General features: G+C 47.0%; 3 protein-coding genes across 5 annotated transcripts; 2 read left to right on the top strand and 1 right to left on the bottom strand.

Annotated features, from left to right (window-relative positions):
• Window positions 1-768: 768 nt before the first annotated feature.
• Window positions 769-6,678, bottom strand: nit1 (nitrilase 1). Of its 3 annotated transcripts, XM_061808461.1 has the most exons (6): window positions 6,385-6,678; window positions 5,626-5,859; window positions 3,826-3,929; window positions 2,998-3,134; window positions 2,796-2,921; window positions 779-1,118 (listed from the first exon to the last, which is right to left on the bottom strand). In XM_061808461.1, exons 1-6 carry the CDS (start codon window positions 6,450-6,452, stop codon window positions 849-851), a joined length of 939 nt encoding a protein of 312 aa, XP_061664445.1. In that variant the 5' UTR covers window positions 6,453-6,678; the 3' UTR covers window positions 779-848. The 3 variants fall into 3 exon arrangements, with proteins under 3 accessions (XP_061664448.1, XP_061664447.1, XP_061664445.1); XM_061808464.1 differs by lacking the exon at window positions 6,385-6,678 and having other exon boundaries at window positions 769-1,118; window positions 2,998-3,728; window positions 5,626-5,653; XM_061808463.1 differs by lacking the exons at window positions 5,626-5,859; window positions 6,385-6,678 and having other exon boundaries at window positions 769-1,118; window positions 2,998-3,728; window positions 3,826-3,965.
• LOC133494537 (uncharacterized) lies at window positions 4,012-5,632 on the top strand. The gene is made up of 2 exons (XM_061808465.1): window positions 4,012-5,014; window positions 5,089-5,632. The coding sequence occupies exons 1-2, from the start codon at window positions 4,311-4,313 to the stop codon at window positions 5,288-5,290; spliced, it is 906 nt and encodes a 301-aa protein (XP_061664449.1). The 5' UTR covers window positions 4,012-4,310; the 3' UTR covers window positions 5,291-5,632.
• Window positions 6,679-6,879: 201 nt separating the features above from the next.
• pfdn2 (prefoldin subunit 2) lies at window positions 6,880-12,074 on the top strand. Its single transcript, XM_061808473.1, has 4 exons — window positions 6,880-7,102; window positions 7,390-7,478; window positions 9,656-9,779; window positions 11,493-12,074. The coding sequence occupies exons 1-4, from the start codon at window positions 7,022-7,024 to the stop codon at window positions 11,670-11,672; spliced, it is 474 nt and encodes a 157-aa protein (XP_061664457.1). The 5' UTR covers window positions 6,880-7,021; the 3' UTR covers window positions 11,673-12,074.
• The last annotated feature ends 536 nt before the right edge of the window (window positions 12,075-12,610 follow it).

Below are 12,610 nucleotides of genomic sequence, written 5' to 3'. Positions count from 1 at the left end.
AGGCCTCCTCCGACGTCGAAACTCCTGGCCCGCCTTCGGTGGCGGCGGAGGCCTCAAGACTAGCTTCGGCTTCCGGAGCTAACGGCCTCCGCCGCCTGGAATCTTGGCCTGCGGCCGCCGCCAAAGCTCGTGCTCCGCCTTCAGTCGCGGCGGAGGCCTCTAGCCTAGCTTCGGCTTCCGGAGCTAACGGGCGCCGCCGCCTGGAACCTCGGCTCGCGGCCACCTCCGGAGCTCGTTTCTCAAACTCCGAGTCATTCCGCCCGAAGAATCATTCGAATATTCAACATTAATCACAGCCGTAGTACTTTTATCTTTGTCCCGCAATTGCCCTCCCCCCCCAAAAAAAAAAAATGGATGGATGGATGTAATCAACTGTCGTCATACTACACGGCATCCAAGTTCCGTAGACCAGGGGTCTCGAACTCACCTTGGGGCCGTTGGAGGCGGAGTCTAGCCGCAGCCACGGCGCACATGGACTGTGGAATTTCAATTAGAAATTAAAAACAATCCTATCTTCTCAAACATCTTTAAAAAAAAAAACACACGCAAAGTAATACCGTGACACCTGACACTGTAAAAGTGTCATCCACATAAAACTCAAGGGCCGCACCACCATAATACTTTCATACTTAGGGCCACAAAATATCCCCTCGCCGGCCGCAAACAGCCCACGGGCCGCATGTTTGAGACCCGCTCCCGTCGATAAATTCCTTCCTCACCTCGACCCCCCCCCCCAACAGGAAACGGACGGATATTGACGTCGAACTCTCCAGCAATCCTGGAACCAGAATATTTCCAGAATTTTATTGAATATTAATTGAGAAAATCAACAAATCCAGCAGGTTTCCTCATGTTGGACTCTCCGGGCTGGCGTAAAAGCCGGCCTCCCTGCGATGCTTTTGGAGCGGCATGTTCCCGCGGACCGTGCGGATTTTCTCCAAGTCGACCTCCACCAGCGCCACGCCCGCTCGCTCTCCCCCGCAGTCGGCGATGACCGCCCCCCAGGGGTCCACGGCCAGGGCGTGGCCGTACGAGGAGCGCTTGGCGTGGTGCCGGCCGACCTGCGCCGCCGCCAAGACGTAGCACTGGTTCTCGATGGCCCGCGCCCGGAGCAACACCTGTTAAAATGGGTTCTCTGATGAACTCACAAAATCTAGAGTCGTTCTCGACACAGCACCGCAGCCTGTTGCTTGGTGCTTATTTTTCACAATGACCTCACTAGTAATAGAGTGTCTATGATTTTTTTTTTTTAGGTCATGTGTTATTAACAGATGTAACCTACAGCAAGAGTTGACACATATAGTATATAATCAAATATATATTACATAATATATATTGTATACAGTATATATATAGATACATATATTATATGTATATATTTAGGATTTTTTTTAGGTGACGTGTGATTAACAGATGTAGCCTACAGCAAGAGTTGAGTGTTCTTTACACGGATTCACATTGTATAATTGAAATATATAAAATAATATAGTATATAATCAATATATATCTTATATAATATACATTGTATATAACTTGATATATAATTTATACATTGTTTTATATATATATATATAAAATATTATATTGTATATGTATATATATTATATATAACTTAATATATGTAATATATCCATTATATTTTATAGATATAATTATATATTATAATATTACATGTATATATTTATGATTTTTTTCTAGGTGATGTGTTATTAACAGATGGAGCCTAGAGCAAGAGTTGGAGTCTTCTTTACACAGATTCACATTGTATTATTGAAATCTATAAAACAATATAGTATATAATGAAATATATATATTACATAATATATATTGTATATAACTTGATATATAATATATACATTATAATATATATATATTATAATATAGTATACGTACATATATTATATATAACTTAATATATGTAATATATCCATTATATTTTACAGATATAATTATTATATATACTATAATATTACATGTATATATTTATGATTTTTTTCTAGGTGATGTGTTATTAACAGATGTAGCCTATAGCAAGAGTTGAAGTGTTCTTTATACGGATTCACATTTTATAGTTGAAATATATAATATAGTATATAATGTAATATATATATTTTTTATACATATACAATTATTATTATATATATTATAATATTATACATATATATTTATCATTTTTAGGTGATGTGTTAAAATATGTAGCCTATAGCAGGAGTTGAAGTGTTCTTTACAGATTCACATTGTATAATTGAAATATATAATATAATCATATATAATATAAATCATATCGTAATATTTCCTCTGTATAATTATATATATATGGATATATATATTTAGCAAATATAATACATAAATTATATATGATATATTTCAATACAATGTGAATCTATAGAGATATAATTATATTTATAGCAAATATTATAATATAATATATATGATTTTATAATATATTTCAACAATACAGTGTGAATTCGTGGAACTAAAGAACACAACACAACTATTGATACATATATATACACACATACACACACACGAAATTTTTTACCTTACCTAATGAAACCAAAACAAAAACAATGTATAATTAAATTATTATTATTATTTATTTTTTGTCAGAACCCGTCCGTTAATGTTTGTTCAACCCGAGTTGCTGTTAGCGCTTGACAATATTTTCATTCTTGTGTATTTTGGGGTCACCGTTATCAAATTTGACAATGAAGGAAAGATATTTGTTTGTTTTTTTATGACCGTCAAATGTCATAAGGGCTCAAACCGGAGCCGCAGACGGGGGCGCGTCCTACCTCCCAGTGAGCAGCCCCCGTGGCCTCCGTGAAGGCCGAAGGGAAGGTCAGGATGTCGGCGCCGCTTTTCCGCAGCGCCAGCGAAAACTCCGGGAACCTCAAGTCGTAGCAGACTCCCAATCCGAGCTGGCGGGACAACGTTACATCCGTGAGAAGGGGAAGGGGAAACGGCTCGACTCGACGTTGGTTGCGGAGAAGACACCTGGCCCACGGGGGTTTGGACTGGTGCCGCCAGCGAGTCTCCCGGGATGGTGAAGGCACTTTCGTTGAGCGAGACGCCCTTTTCCGGAAGCTCCACGTCAAACAGGTGGCACTTCCTGTAGGTGGAGACGATCTCACCTGCGTGGGCGTGAAAACGTGGCAGCGAGAGCTCAGGAAGCGCCGACGCAGGGTGTCCGGAGGTCGGGCGAGAAGCTCGGTCATCCGGGAGGGGCTCAGTGTTGAGCCGCAACTCCTCCGCATTGAGAGGAGCCGGGTGAGGCGGCTGGGGCATCTGATCCGGATGCCTCCCGGACGCCTCCCTGGTGAGGTGTTCCGGGCACGTCCCGCCGGAAAGGGACCCCGAGGACGACCCAGGACACGCCGGAGAGACTACGTCTCTCGGCTGGCTTGGGAACGCCTCGGGATCCCTCCGGAAGAACTTGAGGAAGTGGCTGGGGAAAAGGAAGTCTGGAAAGTCTCTTAGGGTGAGAAGCTCGGTGATCCGGGAGGGGGTCAATGTCGAGCCGCAACTCCTCCGCATTGAGAGGAGCCGGATGAGGTGGCTGGGGCGTCTGATCCGGATGCCTCCCGGACGCCTACCTGGTGAGGTGTTCCGGGCACGTCCCGCCGGAAAGAGTCCCCGAGGACGACCCAGGACACGCCGGAGAGACTACGTCTCTCGGCTGGCTTGGGAACGCCTCGGGATCCCTCCGGAAGAACTGGGGGAAGTGGCTGGGGAGAGGGAAGTCTGGGTATCCCCGCTGAAGCCACTTCCCCGCGACCCGACCCGGAAAAGCGGTAGATAATGGACGGACGGATGAAATACTACCTTGATTGTCAATGACGATGTGGGTGTTGTAAATCCGCTGCTCGGACTCCCAGTCACGTCCTCGTTCGTGGAAGCCCCCCAAAGACAGCCAGATGTCCAATTTTCTGTGGCGGGAGGGGTGAGAGGAACGGGAGGAGATTTGGGACCACTTGCGAGCAAAGTGCATATTTTGTTATCGATCCAAAACCGAGTAAACACAGCACTCTCGCGACCCTGGTGAGGATAAGCGGTGAAGAAAACAGATGGGTGGATAGATGCGTCGTCGAATTCCTGAATCTCAATTCATTTTCGTGACCTTTTAATATGTTTTCACGATGCTTCCCGTTTTGTAGCATACCTCACAACCATTTTTAATCAACTGTACAGGTTTTTTAATGAGCTAGTGCTAGCACTAGCTTGCTTGTGTACATCACGCTGCTTCCAAGCTGAATCGTATTAAAATTACGTGAACATACTTCAAGCAACCATGAAATGAATGTCCTCACATGGGCACCTGTGACCTCTGCCGTGAAGGTGGATCGGACAGGGAGGTGGTTTGGCCTTGGCGTCGTCGTTGTCGCCCGTGGCCACGGGCGGCGGTGATTATTGCCGTTGCAGAAGTGGATCCGACAGGGAGGCGGTTTGGTTTGGCCATGGCGGCGTCGCTCGCGGGCGGCATTGTTTATCACTGCCGCGGAAGTGGATCGAACGGGGAAGCGGTTTGGCCGCGGGGTCATCGCTCACAGGCGGTGGTGTTTATCGCCGTTGCGGAAGTGGATCCGACGGGGAGGCGGTTTCGTTTGGCCATGGTGGCGGAGTCATTGCTCGCGTGTGGCGTTGTTTATCACCGCCCCGGAGGTGGATCGGACAGGGAGGTGGTTTGGCCGTGGCGTAGTCGTCATTGCTCGTGGCTACTGACGGCGGTGTTTATCGCCGTCGCGGAAGTGGATCTGACGGGGAGGCGGTTTGGTTTGGCCATGGCGGAGGACTCGTTGCTCGCGGGCGCCGTTGTTTCTCATTGCCGCGGAGGTGGATCGGACGGGGAAGCGGTTTGGCTGCGGCATCATCGCTCGCGGGCGGCAGTGTTTATCACCGTCGCGGAAGTCGATCCGACGGGGAGGCGGTTTGGTTTGGTTTGGCCATGGCGGCGGAGTCATCGCTTGCGGGGGGCGTTGTTTATCACTGCCGCGGAGGTGGATCAGACAGGGAGGTGGTTTGGCCGTGGCGTCATCGCTCGCGGGCGGTGGGGTTTATCATTGCCACGGAGGTGGATCGGACAGGGAGGTGGTTTGGCCGTGGCATCATCGCTCGCGGGCGGTGGGGTTTATCACTGCCGTGGAGGTGGATCGGACAGGGAGGTGGTTTGGCCGTGGCGGTGTTGTCGTTACTCGCGTGCTGCGTTTTTTTTATCACCATTGCGGAGTTGGATCAGGCGGGGAGGTGGTTTAGCCGCATGCGGTTTGGCCGTGATCCGCATATCATCTAAATATGGCTGGAAACGATACATTAAAGTGAATAATTTTTCATTACAATATCTATTTTAGAATGTTTACAGCCATGACACTTGACCTTTAACAATATTGGGTTAGCTTAACTAGCTAGTTAGCATAACTCGGTAACCCTATACACCTGGAAAACCTGTGGGAAAAAAATGCATTATCGTCCACTGAGGAGACATTTGTTTTATCCAGCCATCCATTTTCTGAGCCGTTCATCCTCACAAGGGTCGCGGGAGTGCTGGAGCAAACCCAGCTGTCAGCGGGGCAGAAGGCGGGTTACGCCCTGAACCGGTTGCCAGGCAACCGCAGAAGCAAAAAGGACCTGGCCATCTGTGTGTATTGCGCCACCGTCTCTCCAGCCAGGGTCTCCGCCAGCCCCAGGGTCTCCGCCGCGCTGGAGCCGATGTAGTCGAAGCCCTCCGGCAGGAAGGCCATCCGGGCACCGCGCCGCTTCGCTTCCTCCAGCAACTTTTGCGCCGTCCGCAAGTTGGCCCGCTTGTCCGCCGTGGCGCTAAGTTGGCACAAGGCAGCTAGCGGATGGCGAGAGCTGGACATCCTGACAGACAACAGGTGGAACCCCCCCCCCCCCCGACCCCCAGTTAAAAACATAAAAATAAAATAAGTCACATTTGGTTAAATAAATGAATACGCATAGCAGAATTACCTTAATCATTACATTTTCAGCACTTTTTGATAAATAAAAACGGTGGCAGTAAGCTACAAATAACCGGAAATGATGCTATCACACTAATAAAATAATATTTATACGGGATGATTGAAGCAAGGTCTCAGACTCTGCCGGTCTTCATTGACTGGACAACGGCATAAAATTGTCCCATGGTTCGGTTCGGGTTGTAATCACCAAAATCAAATTATTAAATCATTCGTTATAGTTTCGTATTGTATCGTTTTGCTCATTTCTGTCCTCAGAGTACTTCCTTCACTTTCAAAATAGAGTTCATTTGATCAATTTCTGCCCAATGATAATAAATGTAATAATAATAATAATAATGATAAATGCTAAAACTACGTTCAGTGGACATTTTCCATATGAAAAATAAAAGGGAAAACAAATACGTACCTGTTATGTAGCTTGATAGTCCAAACGGTGACAATTTGATCGACCAAAGGTCGTAACGGACGCAACATGGAGAACTAAAGTCAACTCGCTCCGCCGCGCTGTGTTAAAGTTTAACTGGCAGCAGGTCCAAACGTTTGTGACCCGCTGAGAGACACAGAAACATTAACGATAATTTATATTATTGGCTAAGTAAATATGAAAGTTGAATGTTTACATCCTTGCAGTTGATTTTCGCACAGGCAAATTTTCGGGCAACCCCCAAATACCATAGGTTATTTTTGCAATCCGTGCCGACGGCGATGCTAAGCTAGGGGGGGCAAAGATGCATTGAGTTTAGCCATACAGGGGGTGGGGGCACGGTCGACGTATCTGCTCTCAAACCGCGGCACTCCTTTGTGGAGTTTGCGTGCTCTCCTTGTAGGCGCGAGTGCGAATGGCGAACATATCCGATGTCGCAGAATTATTTATTTAGTTATTTATTTGTTGAATTTTATTTTTTTTTGTTCTACGTCATTGAACATATCTCAGGAGGGCAGGGTTACGGTTAGCCTTGTTGCCTTTACACAAGAAGAAGATGAAGACGAAGAAGAAAACCAAGAAGAAGAAGAAGAAGAAGAAGAACGGATAGCTTCAAAAAATGGCGTCGAACGGTAGCAGCACGGCTTCCAAAGCTGGTAGCAGTGCCGGAGGAAAGCAGTGCAGCCCCTCCGCCGAACAGGTACCGTCCCCGTGTCAGCTTTTTATTTATTTATATATATTTTTTGTTTTTGTTTCCGACCCCCGGTCCGCCTTCTTCGCCTGGATAAGACCGGCCGCGTGGAAGCCGTTCAGCTTCCCAAACGCTGAACGTTAAGCTTGTCTTCAACCACCGTATAGTGAAGACGTTAAAAATGTATAAATCAAACAAATTAGTGAAAAATTAAGTGTAACAGTGTGATCTTCGGAGTCTTCTACTTTGGTTGATTTATTTAAAAAAAAAAAAAAAAAAGTGTTTTGCTTTGACAGGTGGTGGCAACATTTCAGAAGATGCGTCAGGAGCAGCGCAATATGGCCTCCAAAGCAGCCGAGTTAGAGATGGAATCGAACGAACACAGGTGGGCCCGGTCATGGTTCGAACCCGTCTCTTGGTTCCGGTAAAAACTCCAAATGTAAAATACATGGAACATTATTCACTTTAATGTCTACACGAAAAAAATAAATATGAGCGGAGAGCCCGTAATCCGTGCGCAAAGTTGCGGAAGTGTCTTTCAGTCGCCATTTTGGCTGCATTTACTGTCCGTGACGTCACCCCGGACGTTCGCCATTGAAAACACGCTGTGGCCCCTCCTCTTGGACACGCCCCTTTAGCCACGGAAGCCCTTTTCGAAGACGAGAACATCTCACAATCGAGTGAAGTGACCGGGGTAATATTACCCTCTCGTTTTGAGCCATATTTAGATGATATGCGGATCACTCCTAACTAACAGCAGACTCCCCGACAGTATGTAGCGTACTCAGCCGCCGGCGGTCACAACGCCACGGGCCCGGGTGCGACGACCCGATCACGGCTGAGTGCGCCATTGTCGACGGTGTTGTTCATTGCGGACGGCGGCGGCGGCTTCAGCCGGGTGGCTCATTTTCAGCGCGGAGGTGGCTTATTGCCGAGCCGGGCCGCTTCATGGTGTTGTCGTCGCACACGGCTAAGTGGGCCATTGCCAGAAGTGTTGTTCATAGCAGCCTTCGCCGGCGAGCCCGACACGGATCGTCACATTTAGCACCCCTGTCATACGTACGCAGCTCTTTTGTTACGTTACGAGAGACGGATTACGTGGTCCGGCCCAAACTATTATTTTTATTATTATTTTTTTTTTAGCTGTATACAAACCGCCTCCCCGTCCAATCCGCCTCCATGGCGGTGGCAAACACAGCCGCCCGCGAGTGACGACGACGGCGTGGCCAAACCCCCTCCCCGTCCAATCTACCTCCACCGCGGCCCGGTGGCGCCGCGTCCGCCGATCACGGCTTCGGCCGGGGTGGCACATCGACACATGATTTACGGATTACGTCCCCATTTTTAAATTAGCTCTATACACCTACCTGTCATTTGGAACCCACGAAGTTCTCTATCTTTGCACCCGTGCAATCCATTTTTTACGACGAACCGGGTCTCTTGCAAACTTAGGAAGGGTCAATCCGTCCTCCCGAGTGTTCGAGCAACGTCCAGCAATGCGACGAGCCGGCATTTTGGCTAACACGAAGGAACAACGAGCTACTTTCCCGCAGGTACAACTAATAGAAAAAAACGAGTCCGCTTGAGGGCGCTCCTACCCTGTACGTCACTTCCTGCTTCCTGCCAAAAACCCTCGAGAGGATTTTCATGGCAGGAGGTACGAAAAACCAAACAAGGAATCACAAATCAAGGGTAATGTGTGTCGACCGCAATCCGTTCGAGAAGGCGGTTCGAAAACCGAATCGTCCGCCTGCGCGCATTCTGCTATTTCCGCGTTTTGTCCGAGTACCGATTTTGGCTCTCGAACGGGGGCGTTCGAGAACCGAGGCTGAGGTTGTTTGTTTGGTTGCACAAAAATGCTTGGAATAGCTCAATCTTATCATTTAAGATATGACAATTTGAAACTTTGTATTCCGTGAGCGTTTCTTTCATGTATTCAGGACTTTAAACCGTTTAGTATTTGAAAGACCAGAAATATAACTTTAAAATGAATTCCAAACCGGACTGGAAGCCAATATGAAGACTTTAGAATTGGAGTTACATGCTCTGACCGCCTTGTTCTGGTCACAACCTGCGCTGCAGCATTCTGAATGAGCTGCAGCTGTTTTTGGGGAACCCAGCCAGAAGACCATTACAATAGTCAAGTCTACTACAAAGTATAGCAGAAAACCATTACAAACAGGATGAAAAATCCCAGTCCCCAAGAAACCTGCAACCTGACTACAGGGCTGAGGTCATGAAGTCCTGTGAACGCCTCGTGCTGGTCCGCCTCAAGAGCGTCACACGTCCCCAACTGGACCCCCTTGCAGTTTGCCTACCGAGCAAACGGGTGTGCGGATTATGCCGTTAACGAGGAACTGCCCCCGGATAGAGGCGCACCAAACTGAAAACCGCGATTACAAATCTGAGATGCAAACCAAACTACGGAACTTGTGGACCGTTCCTCCCCCCTACCATGAATAAATGTGATTTTAAGTGAATAGTTTGTTACAGTGTAATAACATATTAATTACTATATTCGTTTTGGGCGTTCTTTGCTGACTGAGTCACGTGTCCCTCCAGCCTAGTCATCGACACCCTGAAGGACGTGGACCCATCCCGGAAATGCTTCCGTCTGGTCGGCGGCGTGTTGGTGGAGAGGACGGTGAAAGAAGTCCTGCCGGCTTTGCAGACTCACAAGGAGCAGGTAACAAATACTGAAAGTGTTTTTGGCCTCCGCACCCGGCGAATGTTTGCGTGCACAAATCCCGTAATCTCCGGACTATAATACGGGACTATTTTTTTTCCACACGCTTTCAACCCTGCGGTTTATGCGGTGATGCAGCTAATTTGTGCGGGGTTTTTTTTTTTTCTAAAGGCCGCAAGGGGGCACTTGAGCGGAAAAGGTAAGAGTGGGATCGGTGGAATATATGTGCAGTGGAACGGACTTTTACCGGTATGAGTTTTTTTTTTTTTTTTTTTTAAACTGGCCTTCTTAGCGCTTAGCTAGCGTGTTGCTGCTGTGTTACTGCCGTGACTGATTTTTACAGTTTTTTTTTTTTTTTTTTTTACCGGCCCTGTTAGCGCCATGATAGGGTTAGCGCTGTTCTATAGTGTTACTGCTGTGACTCATTGATTTTTTTTTATTTTTATTTTTTTATTTATTTTTAAACCAGCAGTGTTAGCGCTAGTGTTAGCGCAGTGCTACAGTGTTGCTGCTGTGTTACTGCCGTGACTCAGTGATTTATTTTTAACCGGGCCTGTTAGCGCCGCGCTAGCGTTAGCAACGCGTTATCGTGTTGCTGCTGTGTTACTGCCGTGACTCTGTAATTTTGCTGTTTTTATTTTGTTTTAACCGGACCTGTTAGCACCATGCTAGCGTTATCGCCGTGCTACAGTGTTGCTGCGGTGTTACTTCTGTGACTCAGTGATTTTTATCGATATGTTTTATTTATTTATTTTTACGAGCCCTGTTAGCGCCGTGCTATAGTTTTGCTGCTATTACTGCCGTGACACAGTAATTTTTACCATTTTTTTTAACCAGCTCTTAGCGCCGTGCTAGCGTTTGCGCCGTCCTATCATGTTCCTGCTGTGTGACTGCCATGACTTTTTTTTTTTTTTTTTAAACCGGCCGCGTTAGGGTAGCATTAGCGCTAGTGTTACCGCAGTGCTATAGTGTTGCCGCTGTGTTTCTGCCATGACTCAATGATTTTTACCGATGTGTTTTTTTGTTTTTGTTTTTAACTGGCCCTGTTACCACCACGCTACCGTTAGCGCCACGCTATCGAGTTGCTGCGGTGTTACTCCCATGACTCAGTGGTATTTACTGCTGTTTTTTTTTTTTTTATTATTTTTAGCGCCACACTAGCATTAGCGCCGTGCTATACTGTTGCTGCTATTACTGCCGTGCCGCGGTAATTTTTAGTTTTTTTTTTTTTTATAACCATCTCTGTGAGCGCCGTGCTAGGGTTAGCGCAGTGCTATAGTGTTGCTGCTGTGTTACTGCCGTGACTCAATGATTTTCACCGTTGTTTTTTTTTTTTTTTTTTTTAACCGGCCTTGTTAGCGCCGCGCTAGTGTGTTGCTGCTATGCTACTGCCACGTCTTTTTTTTTTTTTTTTTTTAAACCAGCCCTGTTCGTGCTCCCGTGTTGTCACTATGTTAAGCTAAGGTAAGGTATTAAAACTTTTAAAACGCTTTCTGTGTACCGTCTTTCTTTTGTAAATATGTCGTGTTTCAATGTGGGCACTTGCGGCTTTTCCACGGGTGCGGGTTCTCTGTGTAGCAAATGTCATTTCCTTTACAAATGTTCCGGGTCGGAAATTACGGTAAATCTGGTGACTGACGTGGTTTTTTCCTGCTGGGGGTGGTGGTGGTTGTGGAGATGTCTCGAGCCTCAAACCTTTTCGTGTCCCCACAGATCTCGAAAATAATCGAGTCCATCACCACCAAGATGCAGGAGAAGGGGCGTGAACTCACGGAGTACAGAGAACGCTACAACATTCGCCTGGTGGGCGAGGGGGACGCGCAAGACCAGTCCGCCTCCAAGGACAGCGAAGGAGGCGGCTCGAAAAGCGCCGCCGGTGTTTTGGTTTCATAGGGTTTTCTTTCCCGATTTAGCGGCACGGCTGTGTGCTATGAATTAAAAACAGTTTGGGGGGGCGGGGGGATCTACGTTTGGGGGGGAAAAAAAAAAAAAGGGAAGATTTTGGACTGACAAGTTAAGGATGTGATGTGCCCGACTGAATCTGTGTTCCGATTTGATCGGGCTCAAATGTTTTGTTTTGGTTTTTTTTCTGTTCGTCTCGGCGTAAATAACGCGGCACCGCAGCCGAGGTCGTCGTGTCGGAGCGATGACTTATGTGCTCGACAGTTGGAAGATTAAAAGTTTGGAAATATTTTTATTGCGCAATGAGCTGTGTGCGTCATGCTGCAGTTTTTAAAAGCGCGGGTGTCAAAAGTCGAGGCCCGGGGGCCCAATCCGGCCCGCCGTGTGAATTTATGTGGCCCGCCTGGGTAAATTGTGTGTCTTGTGGAAATCTGTGCCATAATTTCACGTAGTTAAATGACAAGGTTGAGATATTACAAGCATTTTTGTTTACAAACATGAAAAGTGTAGAAAAACTCATTTCCCTCGAACGCGAGTGTGAATGCTTGTTTGTCCACGCTGTGACCTGCGATAGGAGTGCGCCCTGGCTCTCAACCGAAGATGCCCGTGACGCCGGTGAGGATGAGGTGGTAAAAATGGATTGAAGAAAAAAAAAAAATTTCAACATAGGGTGCAGCAGCACATGTAGACTGACAATATAGCAATGGAGGTATGTTCTCTGCAAGAAACTAAATGCACTTGCCTCAACTTGTCCTTTTTCAGGCCCACTGCTTTAAAATCAATGAATTTATTTCCGACACGCTTAATCGGGTGTTGGGGCGAGTGGGCGGCGTCCCTCCGGTGACCCCGAAAAAAAAGAAACGTGGTTATTCATACATAAAATACTTGCCCGTGACGCTGGTGAGGATGAGGTGCTAAAAATTGATGAA

This window comes from Syngnathoides biaculeatus, chromosome 21 (assembly GCF_019802595.1).
Source record: "Syngnathoides biaculeatus isolate LvHL_M chromosome 21, ASM1980259v1, whole genome shotgun sequence".
Classification (NCBI taxonomy): domain Eukaryota; kingdom Metazoa; phylum Chordata; class Actinopteri; order Syngnathiformes; family Syngnathidae; genus Syngnathoides; species Syngnathoides biaculeatus.
Note: the sequence above shows the minus strand (reverse complement) of the source record. Positions and strands in the feature narration are given on the sequence as shown.